The 18,557-nt window shown below is 40.4% G+C and overlaps 1 protein-coding gene across 1 annotated transcript; it reads right to left on the bottom strand.

Moving 5' to 3' along the window:
• Positions 1 to 316: 316 nt before the first annotated feature.
• LOC118937841 (NLR family CARD domain-containing protein 3) lies at positions 317 to 18,174 on the bottom strand. The gene is made up of 10 exons (XM_090197611.1): positions 18,080 to 18,174; positions 9,715 to 9,831; positions 9,428 to 9,512; positions 9,079 to 9,301; positions 6,925 to 8,713; positions 6,489 to 6,662; positions 4,947 to 5,120; positions 2,920 to 3,093; positions 2,662 to 2,708; positions 317 to 2,045 (listed from the first exon to the last, which is right to left on the bottom strand). The coding sequence occupies exons 1-10, from the start codon at positions 18,160 to 18,162 to the stop codon at positions 1,486 to 1,488; spliced, it is 3,426 nt and encodes a 1,141-aa protein (XP_090053737.1). The 5' UTR covers positions 18,163 to 18,174; the 3' UTR covers positions 317 to 1,485.
• Positions 18,175 to 18,557: the final 383 nt, after the last annotated feature.

Genomic DNA, 18,557 nt, shown 5'->3' with positions numbered 1-18,557 from the left:
CATCTATTACTGTACTGTCATATTGTGATCAGTATTAAAACATTTACACCTCTCTTCTTCCATCTAATACTGTACTCCATTTACTGTACTGCCATATTCTGATCAATATTAAAACATTTCCACCTCTCTTCTTCCATCTATTACTGTACTGTCATATTGTGATCAGTATTAAAACATTTACACCTCTCTTCTTCCATCTATTACTGTACTGTCATATTCTGATCAGTATTAAAACATTTCCACCTCTCTTCTTCCATCTATTACTGTACTGTCATATTCTGATCAGTATTAAAACATTTCCACCTCTCTTCTTTCATCTGGTTGATTAACTTTATTAGTCACATCTGTCACATGTACATTTCATTCAGTGGAATTAAGTTTAAATACAAACAGGATTGTTGTGTCAAGAATTTGACAAATAAACATTCTACAGACAACAATATGTACAAACACCAAGAAGCCCAATAACAACAAGATTAATGATTTCTATATTAAAACAGTTTTTCAAAACAGTGGGTGATTCATTCTACTAATGACTGACTCTAGTTGACAATGTCTGTCAACTTCAATGGTGTTTATTCATGAATATTTACAATCATATGTTTACACACTAGAGAGCTATTCTAAGAGTGTCGTACTGAACCATGATGTCGTACTGAACCATGATGTCGTACTGAACCATGATGTCGTACTGAACCATGATGTCGTACTGAACCATGATGTCGTACTGAACCATGATGTCATACTGAACCATGATGTCGTACTGAACCATGATGTCGTACTGAACCATGATGTCGTACTGAACCATGATGTCGTACTGAACCATGATGTCGTACTGAACCATGATGTCGTACTGAACCATGATGTCGTACTGAACCATGATGTCGTACTGAACCATGATGTCATACTGAACCATGATGTCATACTGAACCATGATGTCATACTGAACCATGATGTCATACTGAACCATGATGTCATACTGAACCATGATTAAAGGGAAACGACATGTTGTATTTTTATTTTGTGTTTGTATTTATTGTGGATCCCCATTAGCTGCCAAGGCAGCATCTCTACTTCCTGGGGTCCAGCAAAATTAAGGCAGTTTATACCATTTTAAAAACATTACAATACCCGGGACAGACAGCTAAGCCCAACAGTGCTGCAGGATCCCGGGACAGACAGCAGCACTCACAGAAACTAAGCCCAACAGTGCTGCAGGATACCGGGACAGACAGCAGCACTCACAGCAACTAAGCCCAACAGTGCTGCAGGATCCCGGGACAGACAGCAGCACTCACAGCAACTAAGCCCAACAGTGCTGCAGGATACCGGGACAGACAGCAGCACTCACAGCAACTAAGCCCAACAGTGCTGCAGGATCATAAAATATAATAATATAAAAACACGGTCAGCTTTATAAAATCAATAAACCTCTCGTTCAGCTTTCAGCTCCCAACAACAAACATAAGACGCGCTCAGATGACGTCAGCAGGTCCAAGTTGTGTTTGACACAGGGACCTCCTGACACAGGGACACTGAGGAGTCATAAACCAGAAACCCTGGATAGAGGGGCTCAGTGAATGTGGTGTGATATGTGTACAGGTGGGTCAGTGTGTCAGAGGAGACTCTGTAGAAGGACAGAGTGCTGGCTGGCCAGTCCAGATACACTCCTACTCTGTGGGAGCTGGAGGGGGGGACGTCTATGAGAGTGGTATTATTTTTGTGCCAGGCCGTATAAAGGTTGTCAGAGCAGACCAGACTCCAGGACTTGTCATTCCATCCAATCAGACTGTCCTCACCCTCTCCTCTCCTGCTGATTCCTTTATATGTCACTCCTATAGCAGCCCTTCTCCCACTCCACTCTACCTCCCAGTAACAGCACCCAGTCAGACCCTCTCTACACAGCACCTGCTTCCTGTAGTCAAATCTCTCTGGGTGATTAGGATATGGCCGATCCTCTCTCCCACGTGTCACCTTTCTGTTCTCCTCAGACAGAGAGAGGAGTCTATTTACTGTGTTTGGGTCCAGTGTGAGATCACAGGCATCTGATGGATGAAACCAGACACAATATTAGAAATCAAAAGGAGAAGTTAAGGTAACTTGAGACTTGTTGAATGATCATATGTTATACTGTATGGTAATATAAAACACACCTATTCACATTAATTACACAAATACTCAAACACCTGTACGCATTGATGAACACACACACACACGCTGGACACATGATGTCATACTGAACCATGATGTCGCACTGAACCATGATGTCACACACACACACACACACACACACACACACACACACACACACACACACACACACACACACACACACACACACACACACACACACACACACACACACACACACACACACACACACACACACACACACACACACACACACACACACACCTTCATGTATGCATGCATGAACACTCACACATTGCTAATGTAACAAGAACACAATGCAGACATATAGAGACACAAACATTGTCAAAGCAACTCTTTCTAAACTTTGGTGTCCCTGATTTCTGATTCTGTAGAACTACAGCTTAAATGTAATATGACCAAGTAAGTAATGATGGTGGTCTTTGACTTTGACTTAACTTGAATTAAAAATTATTCTTAGTCATATTCTTCACAGTAGTCAACACTCACATTTTCTAAGTCCAGGCTTCATTGTGTACTCTCCACCATGTTCCACACTGTAGCGGTAAGCAGAAGAACAGACAGTCATTGAGTGATACACGCCAACTCACACACGTACACAAGTACACACACACACACGCACACGCACGGATAAACACACACAGTCAGCATATAACTTTGTCGAAGTCGTGATAAGAATGTTTGTCTTAACTGGCCTGATAAGTCAAACATGTCTGATATGAACATTGACATAAACCCTCTACATACTTGAGTTTCTCCAGTCTGCAGTGTGGATCCTCCAGTCTAGCAGAGAGCAGTCTGACTCCTGAGTCTCCTGGGTGATTGTAGCTCAGGTCCAGTTCTCTCAGGTGTGAGGGGTTTGACCTCAGAGCTGAGACCAGGGAAGCACAGCCTTCTTCAGTGACTAGACAGCCTGACAGCCTGCAAAGAGTCAAATCATATCATACCAAATATTCTTTGGTGGTGAAATTGGAGTGGCAGTATATTTTTTAACCTGCCATATCTATTCATAAATGAATGAACGTGTATTAAAGTAGTTAGAAGTATAGTATTTGGTCCCATATTATTTGAACGCGATGACTACATCAAGCTGGTCACTGCCATGATTGAGAAAGATCATGAATGAATCATTAATAATAATGAGTGAGAGAGTTACAGAGGCTACAACTAAACATACTAACCTCTCACCATTAACCTCTAATAAAAGGTGACATTCTGTACTGTCACCTAATATTAAACTGTTTTATCAAATCTAAATTGCTGGAGTATAGAATACATTTGAAAACTGTAAACTTCACTGTCCGAACACATATGATGTGGACTATGTGTCTGGTAAACACATATGATGTGGACTATGTGTGCCTGGTAAACACATATGATGTGGACTATGTGCCTGGTAAACACATATGATGTGGACTATGTGTGCCTGGTAAACACATATGATGTGGACTATGTGTGCCTGGTAAACACATATGATGTGGACTATGTGTGCCTGGTAAACACATATGATGTGGACTATGTGTGTCTGGTAAACACATATTATGTGGACTATGTGCCTGGTAAACACATATGATGTGGACTATGTGTCTGGTAAACACATATGATGTGGACTATGTGTCTGGTAAACACATATGATGTGGACTATGTGTGTCTGGTAAACACATATGATGTGGACTATGTGTCTGGTAAACACATATGATGTGGACTATGTGTGCCTGGTAAACACATATGATGTGGACTATGTGTGCCTGGTAAACACATATGATGTGGACTATGTGCCTGGTAAACACATATGATGTGGACTATGTGTCTGGTAAACACATATGATGTGGACTATGTGCCTGGTAAACACATATGATGTGGACTATGTGTGCCTGGTAAACACATATGATGTGGACTATGTGCCTGGTAAACACATATGATGTGGACTATGTGCCTGGTAAACACATATGATGTGGACTATGTGCCTGGTAAACACATATGATGTGGACTATGTGCCTGGTAAACACATATGATGTGGACTATGTGTGTCTGGTAAACACATATGATGTGGACTATGTGCCTGGTAAACACATATGATGTGGACTATGTGTGCCTGGTAAACACATATGATGTGGACTATGTGCCTGGTAAACACATATGATGTGGACTATGTGTGTCTGGTAAACACATATGATGTGGACTATGTGTGTCTGGTAAACACATATGATGTGGACTATGTGTGTCTGGTAAACACATATGATGTGGACTATGTGTGCCTGGTAAACACATATGATGTGGACTATGTGTGCCTGGTAAACACATATGATGTGGACTATGTGCCTGGTAAACACATATGATGTGGACTATGTGTGTCTGGTAAACACATATGATGTGGACTATGTGTGTCTGGTAAACACATATGATGTGGACTATGTGTGTCTGGTAAACACATATGATGTGGACTATGGGTGCCTGGTAAACACATATGATGTGGACTATGTGTCTGGTAAACACATATGATGTGGACTATGTGCCTGGTAAACACATATGGTGTGGACTATGTATCTGGTAAACACATATGATGTGGACTATGGGTGCCTGGTAAACACATATGATGTGGACTATGGGTGCCTGGTAAACACATATGATGTGGACTATGTGCCTGGTAAACACATATGATGTGGACTATGGGTGCCTGGTAAACACATATGATGTGGACTATGGGTGCCTGGTAAACACATGTGGATCTAGTGAACAGTTATCACTTGTTGACCAACTACAGGAATACTGACCTCAGAGTCTCCAGTTTACAGTGGGGATTCCCCAGTCCAGCAGAGAGCAGCTTCACTCCTGAATCCTTCAGGTCATTGTTCCTCAGATCCAGCTCTCTCAGGTGTGAGGGGTTTGACTCCAGAGCTGAGACCAGAGAAGCACAGCCTTCCTCTGTGACTAGACAGCCTGACAGCCTGTAAAGAGTTAAATCATATTAAAACCACACTGCTATTCTTTTGTATTTATTAATAAATGAATGTATCATTATTATAAATTATCATAATATTGCTTCTAGAGAGAAAAATGGTTTGTATGAAAATTTGAGTATACTGGCACCTCAAAAAACATTTGATCTCAAATCCAAAATTCTGGAGTATAGAGCCACATTTAAAATGTTAACGTCACTGTCTAAATAGATATGGTGTGGACTGTATACTCAATACAATCTAAATCTGATACCTCACTGTCTAAATAGATATGGTGTGGACTGTATACTCAATACAATCTAAATCTGATACCTCACTGTCTAAATAGATATGGTGTGGACTGTATACTCAATACAATCTAAATCTGATACTTCACTGTCTAAATAGATATGGTGTGGACTGTATACCCAATACAATCTAAATCTGATACCTCACTGTCTAAATAGATATGGTGTGGACTGTATACTCAATACAATCTAAATCTGATACCTCACTGTCTAAATAGATATGGTGTGGACTGTATACTCAATACAATCTAAATCTGATACCTCACTGTCTAAATAGATATGGTGTGGACTGTATACTCAATACAATCTAAATCTGATACCTCACTGTCTAAATAGATATGGTGTGGACTGTATACTCAATACAATCTAAATCTGATTCCTCACTGTCTAAATAGATATGGTGTGGACTGTATACTCAATACAATCTAAATCTGATACCTCACTGTCTAAATAGATATGGTGTGGACTGTATACTCAATACAATCTAAGTCTGACACCTCACTGTCTGTCTTCTGACTGATACTTCTTCTTAAACTGGTCTGGTCAGTCTACTGGTCAGTCTACTGGTCAGTCTACTGGTTCAGTCTACTGGTCAGTCTACTGGGTCAGTCTACTGGGTCAGTCTACTGGGTCAGTCTACTTGGTCAGTCTACTTGGTCAGTCTACTGGTCAGTCTACTGGGTCAGTCTACTGGTCAGTCTACTGGTCAGTCTACTGGTCAGTCTACTGGTCAGTCTACTGGTCAGTCTACTGGTTCAGTCTACTGGTCAGTCTATAATGTTGAGTCTATCATGAATGAATCATTAATAATAACGAGTGAGAGAGTTACAGAGGCTACAACAAAACATACTAACCTCTCACCGTTAACCTCAAATAAAAGGTGACATTCTGTACTGTCACCTAATATTAAACTTTTGATCTCAAATCCTAAATGCTGGAGCATAGCGCCAAATTTAAAACTGTAAACTTCACTGTCCAAACACATATGATGTGGACTATGTGTGCCTGATAAACACATGTGAATCTGGTGAACAGTTATCACTTGTTGACCAACTACAGGAATACTGACCTCAGAGTCTCCAGTTTACAGTGGGGATTCCCCAGTCCAGCAGAGAGCAGCTTCACTCCTGAATCCTTCAGGTCATTGTTCCTCAGATCCAGCTCTCTCAGGTGTGAGGGGTTTGACCTCAGAGCTGAGACCAGAGAAGCACAGCCTTCCTCTGTGACTCCACAGCCTGACAGCCTGACAGAGAGATCATCATGATTTCACAAACACACTGTTAATTTAACACCAGTAGTGTAGAAGGACAATGGCAAATGCATTTGGTTTATTCTGTCAAACATATAGATTCATCTTCTGTCTCTTAGAATTGTATGGTCATTTTGTTATACTAATGTGAACACCAATGTACTGATTCAATATGTTATTCAATAATACAGATTATTCTCTAAACTGAATAGTTCTTCCAGATCATTAGCACTTAAATTTATTTGTATTTACTCACAGAGCAGCTCTGGAGGCTTTGACCACTGGCAGCAGCCTCAGAAGACCTTCCTCTGATCTGGAGTATTTCTTCAGGTCAAACACATCCAGCTCCTTTTCTGAAGTCAGCAACACAAAGACCAGAGCTGACCACTGTGCAGGTGAGTGTTCTTCACTGGAGACACTTCCTGATCTCAGGTATCTTTGGATCTCCTCCACTAGAGAATGGTCATTAAGTTCATTCAGACAGTAGAACAGATTGATGCACCTCTCTGTAGATGGACTGTCCCTGATCTTCTCCTTGATGTAATTGACTGTTTCGTCATGGCTCTGTGAACTGCTTCCTTTCGTTGTCAGTAGACCTCGTAAGTGCTTCTGATTGGACTCCAGTGAGAGGCCCAGAAGGAAGCGGAGGAAAAGGTCCAGGTTTCCTGTCTCACTTTGTAAGGCTTTATCCACAGCACTCTTGTAGAAAGTAACTTCTGGCTTCAGTAGACAATCGTTGCTGGATGTTGTTTGAGGTTCGGCCATTAGATTTTCATTGTTGTTGCTGAATGAAAGGAACACATATACAGCAGCCAGAAACTCCTGAATGCTCAGATGCACGAAGCAGTACACCTTGTCCTGGTACAGCCCACATTCCTCTTTAAAGATCTGTGTGCACAATCCTGAGTACACTGAGGCTTCATTGACATCAATGCCAGCCTCCTTCAGGTCTTCCTCATAGAAAATCAGATTGCCCTTGACAAGCTGTTGAAAAGCCAGTTTTCCCAGTGACAGAATGCTCTCTTTATTCCAGTGTGGACCTGTCTCTTCTTTCCCAAGATACTTTTCATTCTTCTGTTTGGTGTGAAACACCACAAGGTGTGTGTACATCTCAGTCAGAGTCTTGGGCATCTCTTCTCTCTTATGTTTCAGCATGTCTTCAAGGACTGTTGCAGAAATCCAACAGAAGACTGGAATGTGGCACATGATGTGGAGGCTCCTTGATGTCTTTATGTGTGAGATGATTCTGCTGGCCAGGTCATCATCACTGAATCTCTTCCTGAAGTACTCCTCCTTCTGTGGGTCATTGAACCCTCGTACCTCTGTCACCTGGTCAACACAACCTGAAGGGATCTTATTGGCTGCTGCAGGTCGGGTAGTTATCCAGAGGAGAGCAGAGGGAAGCAGATTTCCCTTGATGAGATTTGTCAGCAGAACATCCACTGAGGTTGACTCTGTGATGTCACAACAGATCTTGTTCTTCTGGAAGTCTAGGGGCAGTCGGCACTCATCCAGACCATCAAAGATGAACAGAACTTTGTACTTGTCGTAGTTGGAGATTCTTGATTCTTTGATTTCCATTGAGAAGTGATTGAGAAGTTCAATCAAAGTGTGTTTGTCCTCTTTCATCAAATTCAGCTCCCGAAAAGGGAATGAAAACACAAATTGGACATCCTGATTTGCTTTTCCTTCAGCCCAGTCCAGAATGAACTTCTGCACAGAGACTGTTTTTCCAATGCCAGCGACTCCCTTTGTCAACACAGTTCTGATAAGTTTGTCTTGTCCAGTTAAGGGTTTGAAGATGTCGTTACATTTGATTGCAGTCTCTGGTCTTGCTTGTTTCCTGGTTGTTGTCTCAATCTGTCTCAGCTCATGTTCATTATTGACCTCTCCTGTTCCACCCTCTGTGATGTAGAGCTCTGTGTAGATCTTATTGAGAAGTGTTGGGTTTCCTTGTTTAGCGATCCCCTCAAATATACATTGAAACGTCTTCTTTAGATTAGATTTGAGTTCACGTTGGCAAATCACAGCAAGCTCATCTGAATCTAGAAATGAAACACAGGATATCAATATTACATCTGTTTCAATGCCTAAAGTTGTACATTATTATAATTTATTATCTTACCTGCCTGTATAAATGTGTTAATGTTTTCATAATGAATTGCACACTGGTTTGACTGATTATATTATTATTGGTTTAATTGGTGGAATAGTTAATGAATAATAATTATCTGTCTCTCCTGTCTAAATGAATCAACACATCCCTGCTGCTACTTGATGAGGTCACTAGGTGTTTTGTTAAGGCTGCTACAATATCATTGAATTACACAGCTACTTTAGCTGTACTTTATCTACAGTTTTTATATGTTTGTTATGAAACAGCATTCAACATGAGGCAGACAGCTCTTACTTTTCTCCAGTGTGTCAGCAAGCTCCTTCTGGTTCATTTTCCTCAGGACGTGCAGTGTGATCTTCAGAGCCCCCTCTCTGGCACTGCTCTCATGCTTCTCATCTTCAGCATCCACCACTTCCTGCTTCTGACTCTCAAAGCCTTGTGGGAGTTCTGGACTCAGAATCCTCTTGAACATCTTCAGCTCGTTCTTCACAAATGTGATAATATTTTCTTCAAGCAACTGAAATAGGTTAAGTAAATAAGTTAAGCAAGATAAATGCTTTCTCATTAACACACAAATTAATGATTGACAGATCAACTTTACTGGAGGTAAACAAAAACAAATGTACATAACAGGACCACATACACTGAATATGGAGTCCAGGTCTGTTTGCTGACTTTGGAAAGACTGACCACTGAGAATGTCTGACTCTGATCTCTCCTGTTGGTTTCTGTGGACAAAACATCCAAGGAGTGCACACACACACACACAGGGAGGGAATGTTTAATATCATTTTAGGACTATGAAAATGGAAAAAACTATTTGCCTATGGATTATGAAAACAACAAACAGAAATGGGAAAATGGGAGAGGAGAAATGACTAGAGACAGTGTTGTTTAACTCACTGACCAGGACCCATGAGTTCTTTTTACCTTTGTTCAGTAGAAAATTCTCCCTCTCTGAACACTATAGGTAGTTCCATAGACTGGTCACTCTTCATGGACACACAGCTGGGTACAGGGGAGGCTGGTCTCTCCTGCTTGATTGGACTTCAACACAACAGAGACAAACATTACGTCTCTTCATCTACTCTAAGCTCAGTTGGGGAAACAAGAGTTTCATTCCAAAATCGCTATACAGTGCATTCGGAAAGGGTCTGAATACTTATGTAAATGTGATATTTCAGGGTTTTTTTAAATACATTTGCAAACAGTTCTTCAACTGTTTTTGCTTTGTCAATATGAGGTATTGTGTGTAGATTGTTGAGAGAGAAAAAAACAACAATTTAATCAATTTTTGAAGAAGGCAGTAATGTAACAAAATGTGGAAAATGTCAAGGGGTCTGAATACTTTTCAAATGCACTATATATCCATTTTCAGAAATGTGGGTAAATTAGCTTTTTGTTAAAGTAAAATATGAATGAGATTGGTGTGTTTTTTCACTATCTTGCCTTGGCATGGGGTTGTTCAATGACAGACATGTGTTTGTTTAAAATCTATTACTTGATTGTTTCATTTCAGAGACAAATATTTTTTTTGTTGTTGCTAAATGCTAAAAATCTGCCTCACTCTTAGAGAAATAAGTAGTACTGCTTGGTTTTATACAGTCAAATGTAACAAATAACTACATTTTTAGTAAAGAACTGTGCAATTATTTATTTTTTTATTATTGTACATATTTTTTATTTTTTTACATACATTTTTCTATACTTAAAAATAGAAATTCAATACAGTACACTTTGTAAAATATTTACATTCAACATTTTAGTCATTCAGCAGATGCTCTTATCCAGGGCCCGGTTTCACAAATCAAATTTGATTTGTCATAGGCGCCAATACACCTTACAGTGAGATGCTTACTTACAAGCCCTTAACCAATAATGCAGTTTTAATAAAAATACCCTACCACCCAAAAAAAAAAGAAATCAAAGTAACAAGTAACTAAAGAGCAAAAAAAAAAAAATACCGAGGCTATATACTGTAGGTACCAGTACAGAGTCAGTGTGCGGGGACACCGGTTAGTCGAGGTAATTGAGGTAATCTATAGATGTGGGTAGAGTTATTAAAGGGGCTTATAACAGATAGAAGCAGAAACATAAAAGGGGGGTGCAATGCAAATAGTCTGGGTATCCAATTGATTAGATGTTCAGCAGTCTAAAGGCTTGGGAGTAGAAGCTGTTTTAGAAGCCTCTTGGACTTAGACTTGGCTCTCCGGTACGGTTTGCCGTGCGGTAGCAGAGAACAGTCTATGACTACGGTGGCTGGAATCTTTGACAAATTTTAGGGCCTTCTTCTGACACCGCCTGGTATAGAGGTCCTGGACGGCACGAAGCTCAGCCCCAGTGATGTACTGGGCCGTATGCACTACCCTCTGTAGTGCCTTGCGGTCGGAGGCCGAGCAGTTGCCATACCAAGCAGTGATACAACCCATCAGGATGCTCTCGATGGTGCAGCTGTAGAACCTTTTGAGGATCTGAGGACCCATGCCAAACGTTTTCAGTCTCCTGAGGGGGAATAGGTATTGTGGTGTCCTCTTCACAACTGTCTTGGTGTGCTTTGACCATTCTAGTTTGTTGATGTGGACACCAAGGAACTTGAAGCTCTCAACCTGCTCCACTACAGCCCTGTCGATGAGAATGGGGGCGTGCTCGGACCTCATTTAACTGTAGTCCACAATCATCTTCTTAGTCTTGATCACGTTGAGAGAGAGGTTGTTGTCCTGGCACCACTCGGCCAGGTCTCTGACCTCCTCCCTATAGGCTGTCTCGTCGTTGTTGGTGATCAGACCTACCACTGTAGCATCATCAGGAAACTTAATGATGGTGTTGGAGTCGTGCCTGGCCGTGCAGTCATGAGTGAACAAGGAGTACAGGCGTGGACTGAGCACGCACCCCTGAGGGGCCCCCGTGTTGAGGATCAGCGTGACAGTTGTGTTGTTACCTACCCTCACCCCCTGGGGGCGGCCCATCAGGAAGTACAGGATCCAGTTGCAGAGGGAGGTGTTTAGTCCCCGAGTTCTTAGATTAGTGATGAGCTTTGAGGGCACTATGATGTTGAACGCTGAACTGTCGTCAACGAATAGCATTCTCAAATAGGTGTTCCTTTTGTCCAGGTGGGAAAGGGCAGTGTGGAGTGCAATAGAGATGGCATCATCTGTGGATCTGTTGGTGAGGTATGCAACTTGGAGTGGGTCTAAGGTTTCTGGGATAATGGTGTTGATGTGAGACATGACCAGCCTTTCATAGCACTTCATAGCTACAGACGTGAGTGCTACGGGTCGGTAGTCATTTAGGCAGGTCACCTAGCGTTCTTGGGCACAGGGACTATGGTGGTCTGCTTGAAACATGTTGGTATTACAAACTCAGTCAGGGACAGGTTGAAAATGTCAGTGAAAACACTTGCCAGTTGGTCAGCACATGCTCACAGTACACGTCCTGGTAATCCACCTGGCCCCGCGGCCTTGTGAATGTTGGCTTGTTTAAAGTTCTTACTCACATCGGCTGCAGAGAGTGTGATCACACAGAAGGCAAGTGCATCGAAAGAGTTGCTTTCCCAGTTGCAAAAGAAGCAAGGACATTTCACAAAACCGCATTCAGCAAATGACGTAATCAAGAGCTAGCTATGTACTGTCCCACAAAATTGCTAAACATAGCAAGCCATTCACTGAGGGCGAATTCATAAAATAATGTTTAATTGACTCTGCAGCAAAACTTTTCCACAAAAATGTTTCCCTGTCAAGACGAACAGTGACACGGCGTGTTGAGGACATGGCAGAGAATATGGAACGACAGTTGAAAGACAAGGTAAAGGATTTCACCTATTTCTCCTTGGCCCTGGATGAGAGCAGTGATGCACGTGACACGGTGCAGTTGTTGATATTCTTACGAGGTCATAACCCCAGACTTAGAAATGACAGAGGAGCTTCAGTGCAGTCAATGAAGAGCACAACCACAGGGAAAGATTTATTGGAGGAGGTTAATAAGTGTGTGGCAAAGCTGGGACTGAGTTTTGAAAAGTTATCCAGTGTGACCACTGATGGATGCCCAAACTTGACAGGAAAAACATTGTCCTTTTGAAAAGGATACAAGATCAAGTAGCTGAGCTGAACCCAGATCAGAAAATGATTTTCCTGCATTACATTATTCATCAGGAGGTGCTCGGTAAATGTGTTCTGAAAATTAGCCATGTTGTGTATACAGTCACTAAACTTGTAAACTTCATAAGAGCAAAATCTATGTGGATTTCCCTCAACTGCAAGATAAAGAATGGTTGGCTGATTTGGCCTTCACCCTGGACATCATGGCCCTCATGAATGAACTGAATTCCAAACTACTAGGGAAGGGCTTTTTTGCACATCAGATGTACAGCCTTGCCAAAGCCTTCAAGGGAAAATGACTCCTCCTGACCCGCCAAGTAGAAGCTAACAATCTCACGCACCTTCCGACACTACAAGTCTGTTCCCTATCAGATGACCAGCAGGAGAAGTATACATCACTGCTGTTGGTTTCCTCTCCTTTCACCTTGAATGTGGATAACGCTCCCACTGACCTGCAACTTGAGCTTATCGATCTTCAGTCTGATGCAGTGATTCAAAACAATGCCACTGACGAGGTTCTATGCATCTCTCGATGAACAAAACCTTCCAAAGATTAGGAGTCATGCTCAGAAGAAGATGTTTGTACTGTTTGGGTCAACCTACAGTTGAAGTCGGAAGTTTAAATACACTTAGGTTGTAGTCATTAAAAATCGTTTTTCAACCACTCCACATATTTCTTGTTTTAACAAACTATAGTTTTGGCAAGTCGGTTAGGACATCTACTTTGTGCATGACACAAGTCATTTTTTTCAACAATTGTTTACAGACAGATTATTTCACTCACCTCCAATTGATTCAAATGATGTCAATTAGCCTATCAGAAGCTTCTAAAGCCATGACATAATTTTCTGGAATGTTCCAAGCTGTTTAAAGGCACAGTCAACTTAGTGTATGTAAACTTCTGACCCACTGGAATGGTGATACAGTGAATTATAAGTGAAATAATCTGTCTGTAAACAATTGTTGGAAAAATTACTTGTGTCATGAACAAAGTAGATGTCCTAACCAACTTGCCCAAACTATAGTTTGTTAACAAGAAATTTGTGGAGTGGTTGAAAAACTAGTTTTAATGACTCCAACTTCCAACTTCAACTATATCTGTCAACACAGTCATAAACATGATGTATAATCCTGTAATTTGATTCTGGCCCGCGATGGCAAAAATATATTCTAATGTGGATCTCCATGGACAATATTTCCCCAGGCCTGTCACAGACTCTCAGGCTCCAGTTGTGGGGGATGGGGAGAGGAGTGGAGTGGACTGCTTGGGGTTGTGAGGTGCTGATAACAGTCACCCGCAGAGAATTCGTAACAGAGCTGTTTCCCAAAACCATCGTTATTAATGATGCAGTTGAAAACGCTCATAATCTAACGCCTGCCTCAGACAACTCGTACAACAGCTAAGTGAGTCTTTAAATGTTTTTAAGCCCTCCCTCGTCACTTTATACACAGAAGATCTCTGCTAAACATAGAATCACATGGTTTACCCAGACTAAAGTATCTACAACATAATACATTCCTTCTGTAGGTTAAGACCTGTGAGGACTAAAGTAAACCAAATAAAATGAGAAGATATATATCAGTCCATAGTTTGTACACATCTACTCATTCCAGTTTATTTTACTATTACTATTTTACTATTTTTCTAGAATAATAGTGAAGACATCAACACTATGAAATAACACATATGGAATCATGTAGTAACCAAAAAAAGTCATAAACAAATCAAAAATACATTCTTCAAAGTAGCCACCCGTTGCCTTAATGACAGCTTTGCACATTCTTGGCATTCTCTCAACCAGCTTCACCTGGAAAGCTTTTCCAATAGTCTAAAACTAAAAGCAGCACTTGATGGCATAGATCAGAACCCCAGAGTACTACATAAGGATGGAGATCCCTTTTGACTTGTAGCCACAAATTTGACTTGATGACAGCTTTGCACACTCTTGGCATTCTCTCAAGTTCCCACATATGCTGAGCACTTTTTGGCTGCTTTTCCTTTACTCTTTGATCCAACTCATCCCCAACCATCTCAATTTGGTTGAGGTCGGGTAATTGTGGAGGCCAGATCATCTGATGCAGCACTCCATCACCCTCCTTTTTGGTCAAATAGCCCTTACACAGCCTGGAGGTGTGTTGGGTCATTGTCCTGTTGAAAAACACACGGCGGTTGGAACCAAAAACCTAATACTTGGCCTCATCAGACCAAAGGACAGATTTCCACCGGTCTAATATCCATTGCTCGTGTTTGTGTGCCCAAGCAAATCTCTTCTTATTATTGGTGTCCTTTAGTAATGGTTTCTTTGCAGCAATTTGACAATGAAGGCCTGATTCATGTAGTCTCCTCGGAACAGTTGATGTTGAGATGCGTCTGTTACTTGAACTCTATGAAGCATTTATTTGGGCTGCAATCTGAGGCTGGTTACTCTAATGAACTTATCCTCTGCAGCAGAGGTAACTCTGGGTCTTGCTTTCCTGTAGCGGTCCTCATGAGAGCCAGTTTCATCATAGCGCTTGATGGTTGTTGCGACTGCACTTGAAGAAATGTTCAATAGCCTAGTTAATCATTAGATGACTTTTAACACAGTATCTATGTTCTGCTCAGTCTGGCAGTGACCCAGAACTATCAGAGGCTCTCTCTTGTGGCTGCTGCTGATAACTGCATGTAAGTTGTTGTTCTACATCATAATAATCACGTCTGCATAGCACTTTGGCTTCATTTTGGCAGATTAACTCAGGTTGTTGCCCAGCGGCAAATCAGATGGAGCTTTGGCAGGCGTTGGACCTGCGGCCGAAAAGTTGTTCGGTTTGAATCGCGGGCCAGTAGCTGGAAAATACGGGCAGAATTGATATGACCACTGGAGGGCTGCTGTGTTCACATCCTCAAAACAATCCCCTTGTGTTGGGCCATTGAGCAAGCCCCTAACCCCACAATATGCTCTCCATCCAGGGGAGCTGCACTGAGGTTGAACCTGTGGTCGTCTCAAATGTATGTGTGAGGTCTGCTGTTTGGGGGGTTGAGAACAGAGCAGAACACACATTGCTGTTGTTTTCTGTAACCAATGAACACAGTTGTACTGTACTGTACTGTAAAGAAGTCATCCAGAGTTGACGTGGGCCATCATTCAAACAAAGAGATGCCTCCCTGGACAACAGTGTGTTTGCATATAATGAAGATCAATTCTACCCCCCAATACACAGTCACTATTTATATAATAAAAAAAAACATTTTATTAACTAGGCAAGTCAGTTAAGAACAAATTCTTATTTTCAATGACAGCCTAGTGGGTTAACTGCCTGTTCAGGGGCAGAACGACAGATTTGTACCATGTCAGCTCAGGGGGTTTGAACATGCAACATTTCGGTTACTAGTCTAGTCCGACGCTCTAACCACTAAGCTACGCTGCTGCCACATTACATTTGGATAGATAGTACACTGACATCTATAGTGTTTACAGTAATGACATCTATAGTGTTTACAGTAATGACATCTATAGTGTTTACAGTAATGACATCTATAGTGTTTACAGTAATGACATCTATAGTGTTTACAGTAATGACATCTATAGTGTTTACAGTAATGACATCTATAGTGTTTACAGTAATGACATATATAGTGTTTACAGTAATGACATCTATAGTGTTTACAGTAATGACATCTATAGTGTTTACAGTAATGACATCTATAGTGTTTACAGTAATGACATCTATAGTGTTTACAGTAATGACATCTATAGTGTTTACAGTAATGACATCTATAGTGTTTACAGTAATGACATCTATAGTGTTTACAGTAATGACATCTATAATGTTTACAGTAATGACATCTATGGTGTTTACAGTAATGACATCTATAGTGTTTATAGTAATGACATCTATAGTGTTTACAGTAATAACATCTATAATGTTTACAGTAATGACATCTATAGTGTTTACAGTAATGACATCTATAGTGTTTACAGTAATGACATCTATAGTGTTTACAGTAATAACATCTATAATGTTTACAGTAATGACATCTATAGTGTTTACAGTAATGATATCTATAACGTTTACAGTAATGACATCTATAGTGTTTACAGTAATGACTATTACCCATCATGAGCTATTTTAATCCCGCCCCTCTGCTCCTCTCAGCCCAGTCCACCTGTCTCTGTAGAACATCCTCTTGATTTCCACCCCACATATATTATTCAACTGTGTTGTGAGTCTTACATGGATTTTAACCTTTCTAGTCTAGTATCCACAGACTGTCAGTTAAAGATACAGATTTTTCAAAAGAGTATTATTCTATTGTTGATTGACTGACTATGGCTTTCCAAATCCCCCAGCACTGCTATTTCTAAAGATAATTTTTAACTAATATTGTGACTTTTCCTCCATTCCGTTTTTCCTATAAATTATATTCTTAGCTAAAAACTATAAATTATATTCTTAGCTAAAAACTATAAATTATATTCTTAGCTAAAAACTATAAATTATATTCTTAGCTAAAAACTATAAATTATATTCTTAGCTAAAAATGTTACTCTTTAATAGTAGTAGCCATAATTCATAAATGGCACCATGCAGGGTTCTATATGGAACCATTTTGGTTCAGTGAAGAAGAACCTCTAGAGTTCTGATCAAAGAACCCTAGAAAAGGGATTCTATATAGAACTTTTAGTGGTTCTGGATATTAAGCAAGATAGAACCCTTTAAAAGGGATTCTATATAGAACTTTTAGTGATTCCGGATATTAAGCAAGATATAACCTGTTTGGTTTAAACAGGAGTGAAGAGTGTGTTGATAAAACGGTTTATATTGTCAGAATTCAGCTTGTAACAACGATCAGAACTAGTCAAAACAATAAGGTTATGCATGCCAACATATTAGGCAATAATTAACAGGAGGCAAAATGATTAGTGTGTGTGTGTGTGTGTGTGTGTGTGTGTGCGTGTGTGTGTGCGTGTGTGTGTGTGTGTGTGTGTGTGTGTGTGTGCTGGTGAGACAGCCACATATCACAGTCAAATATACAGGATACAAACATTTCATTCCAGCTATATAGCATTTTGCGAAACAAAAATTCTCAGAACAATAGTATTTTACAGACACATGAACGTACCCATAAGAAATCATTTCTGATGAAAAATGACGAATGTCAAATATAACGTTTTAGAAATAAAATCTTTATAAGTTCTTAAACAACATTGTCATCTCACCTCTTAGCTTTGGTGTCATGTTCCCCAGAGAGACTCATTTTAGAGGCAGGACCCCCTTCCTCTCTCTTCCCAGAGAGACTCATTTTAGAGAACTGTCGTCTAAACAGAGATCCAACATGTTGGTTGTGGTTAACACAGTGAAAACTAATTATGGAATGTCAATTGTTCTATTGTATTCATGATCTCTTAGAAATTAAACATTTACTGACAGACAAATTAAACATTTCCTAACAGACACATCCAAACAGTCAGGTGATTTAATGCATCACATGAACATGTAGTGGTGACTGATACGTTTCACCTCTTCTCCATGTAGAGAAACTATTGATAATAATATCTCACTTTCTCTGTTCATCATTTCACTCATTCTAGTGTGTTGCTTTGTTCAACAGGTATGCTATTATTATACTATTATTATACTATTATTATACTATTATTATACTATTATTATACTATTACTATACTATTATTATACTAT

Source organism: Oncorhynchus mykiss, chromosome 13, assembly GCF_057628025.1.
Source record: "Oncorhynchus mykiss isolate SJ-2025 chromosome 13, ASM5762802v1, whole genome shotgun sequence".
NCBI lineage: Eukaryota > Metazoa > Chordata > Actinopteri > Salmoniformes > Salmonidae > Oncorhynchus > Oncorhynchus mykiss.
Note: the sequence above shows the minus strand (reverse complement) of the source record. Positions and strands in the feature narration are given on the sequence as shown.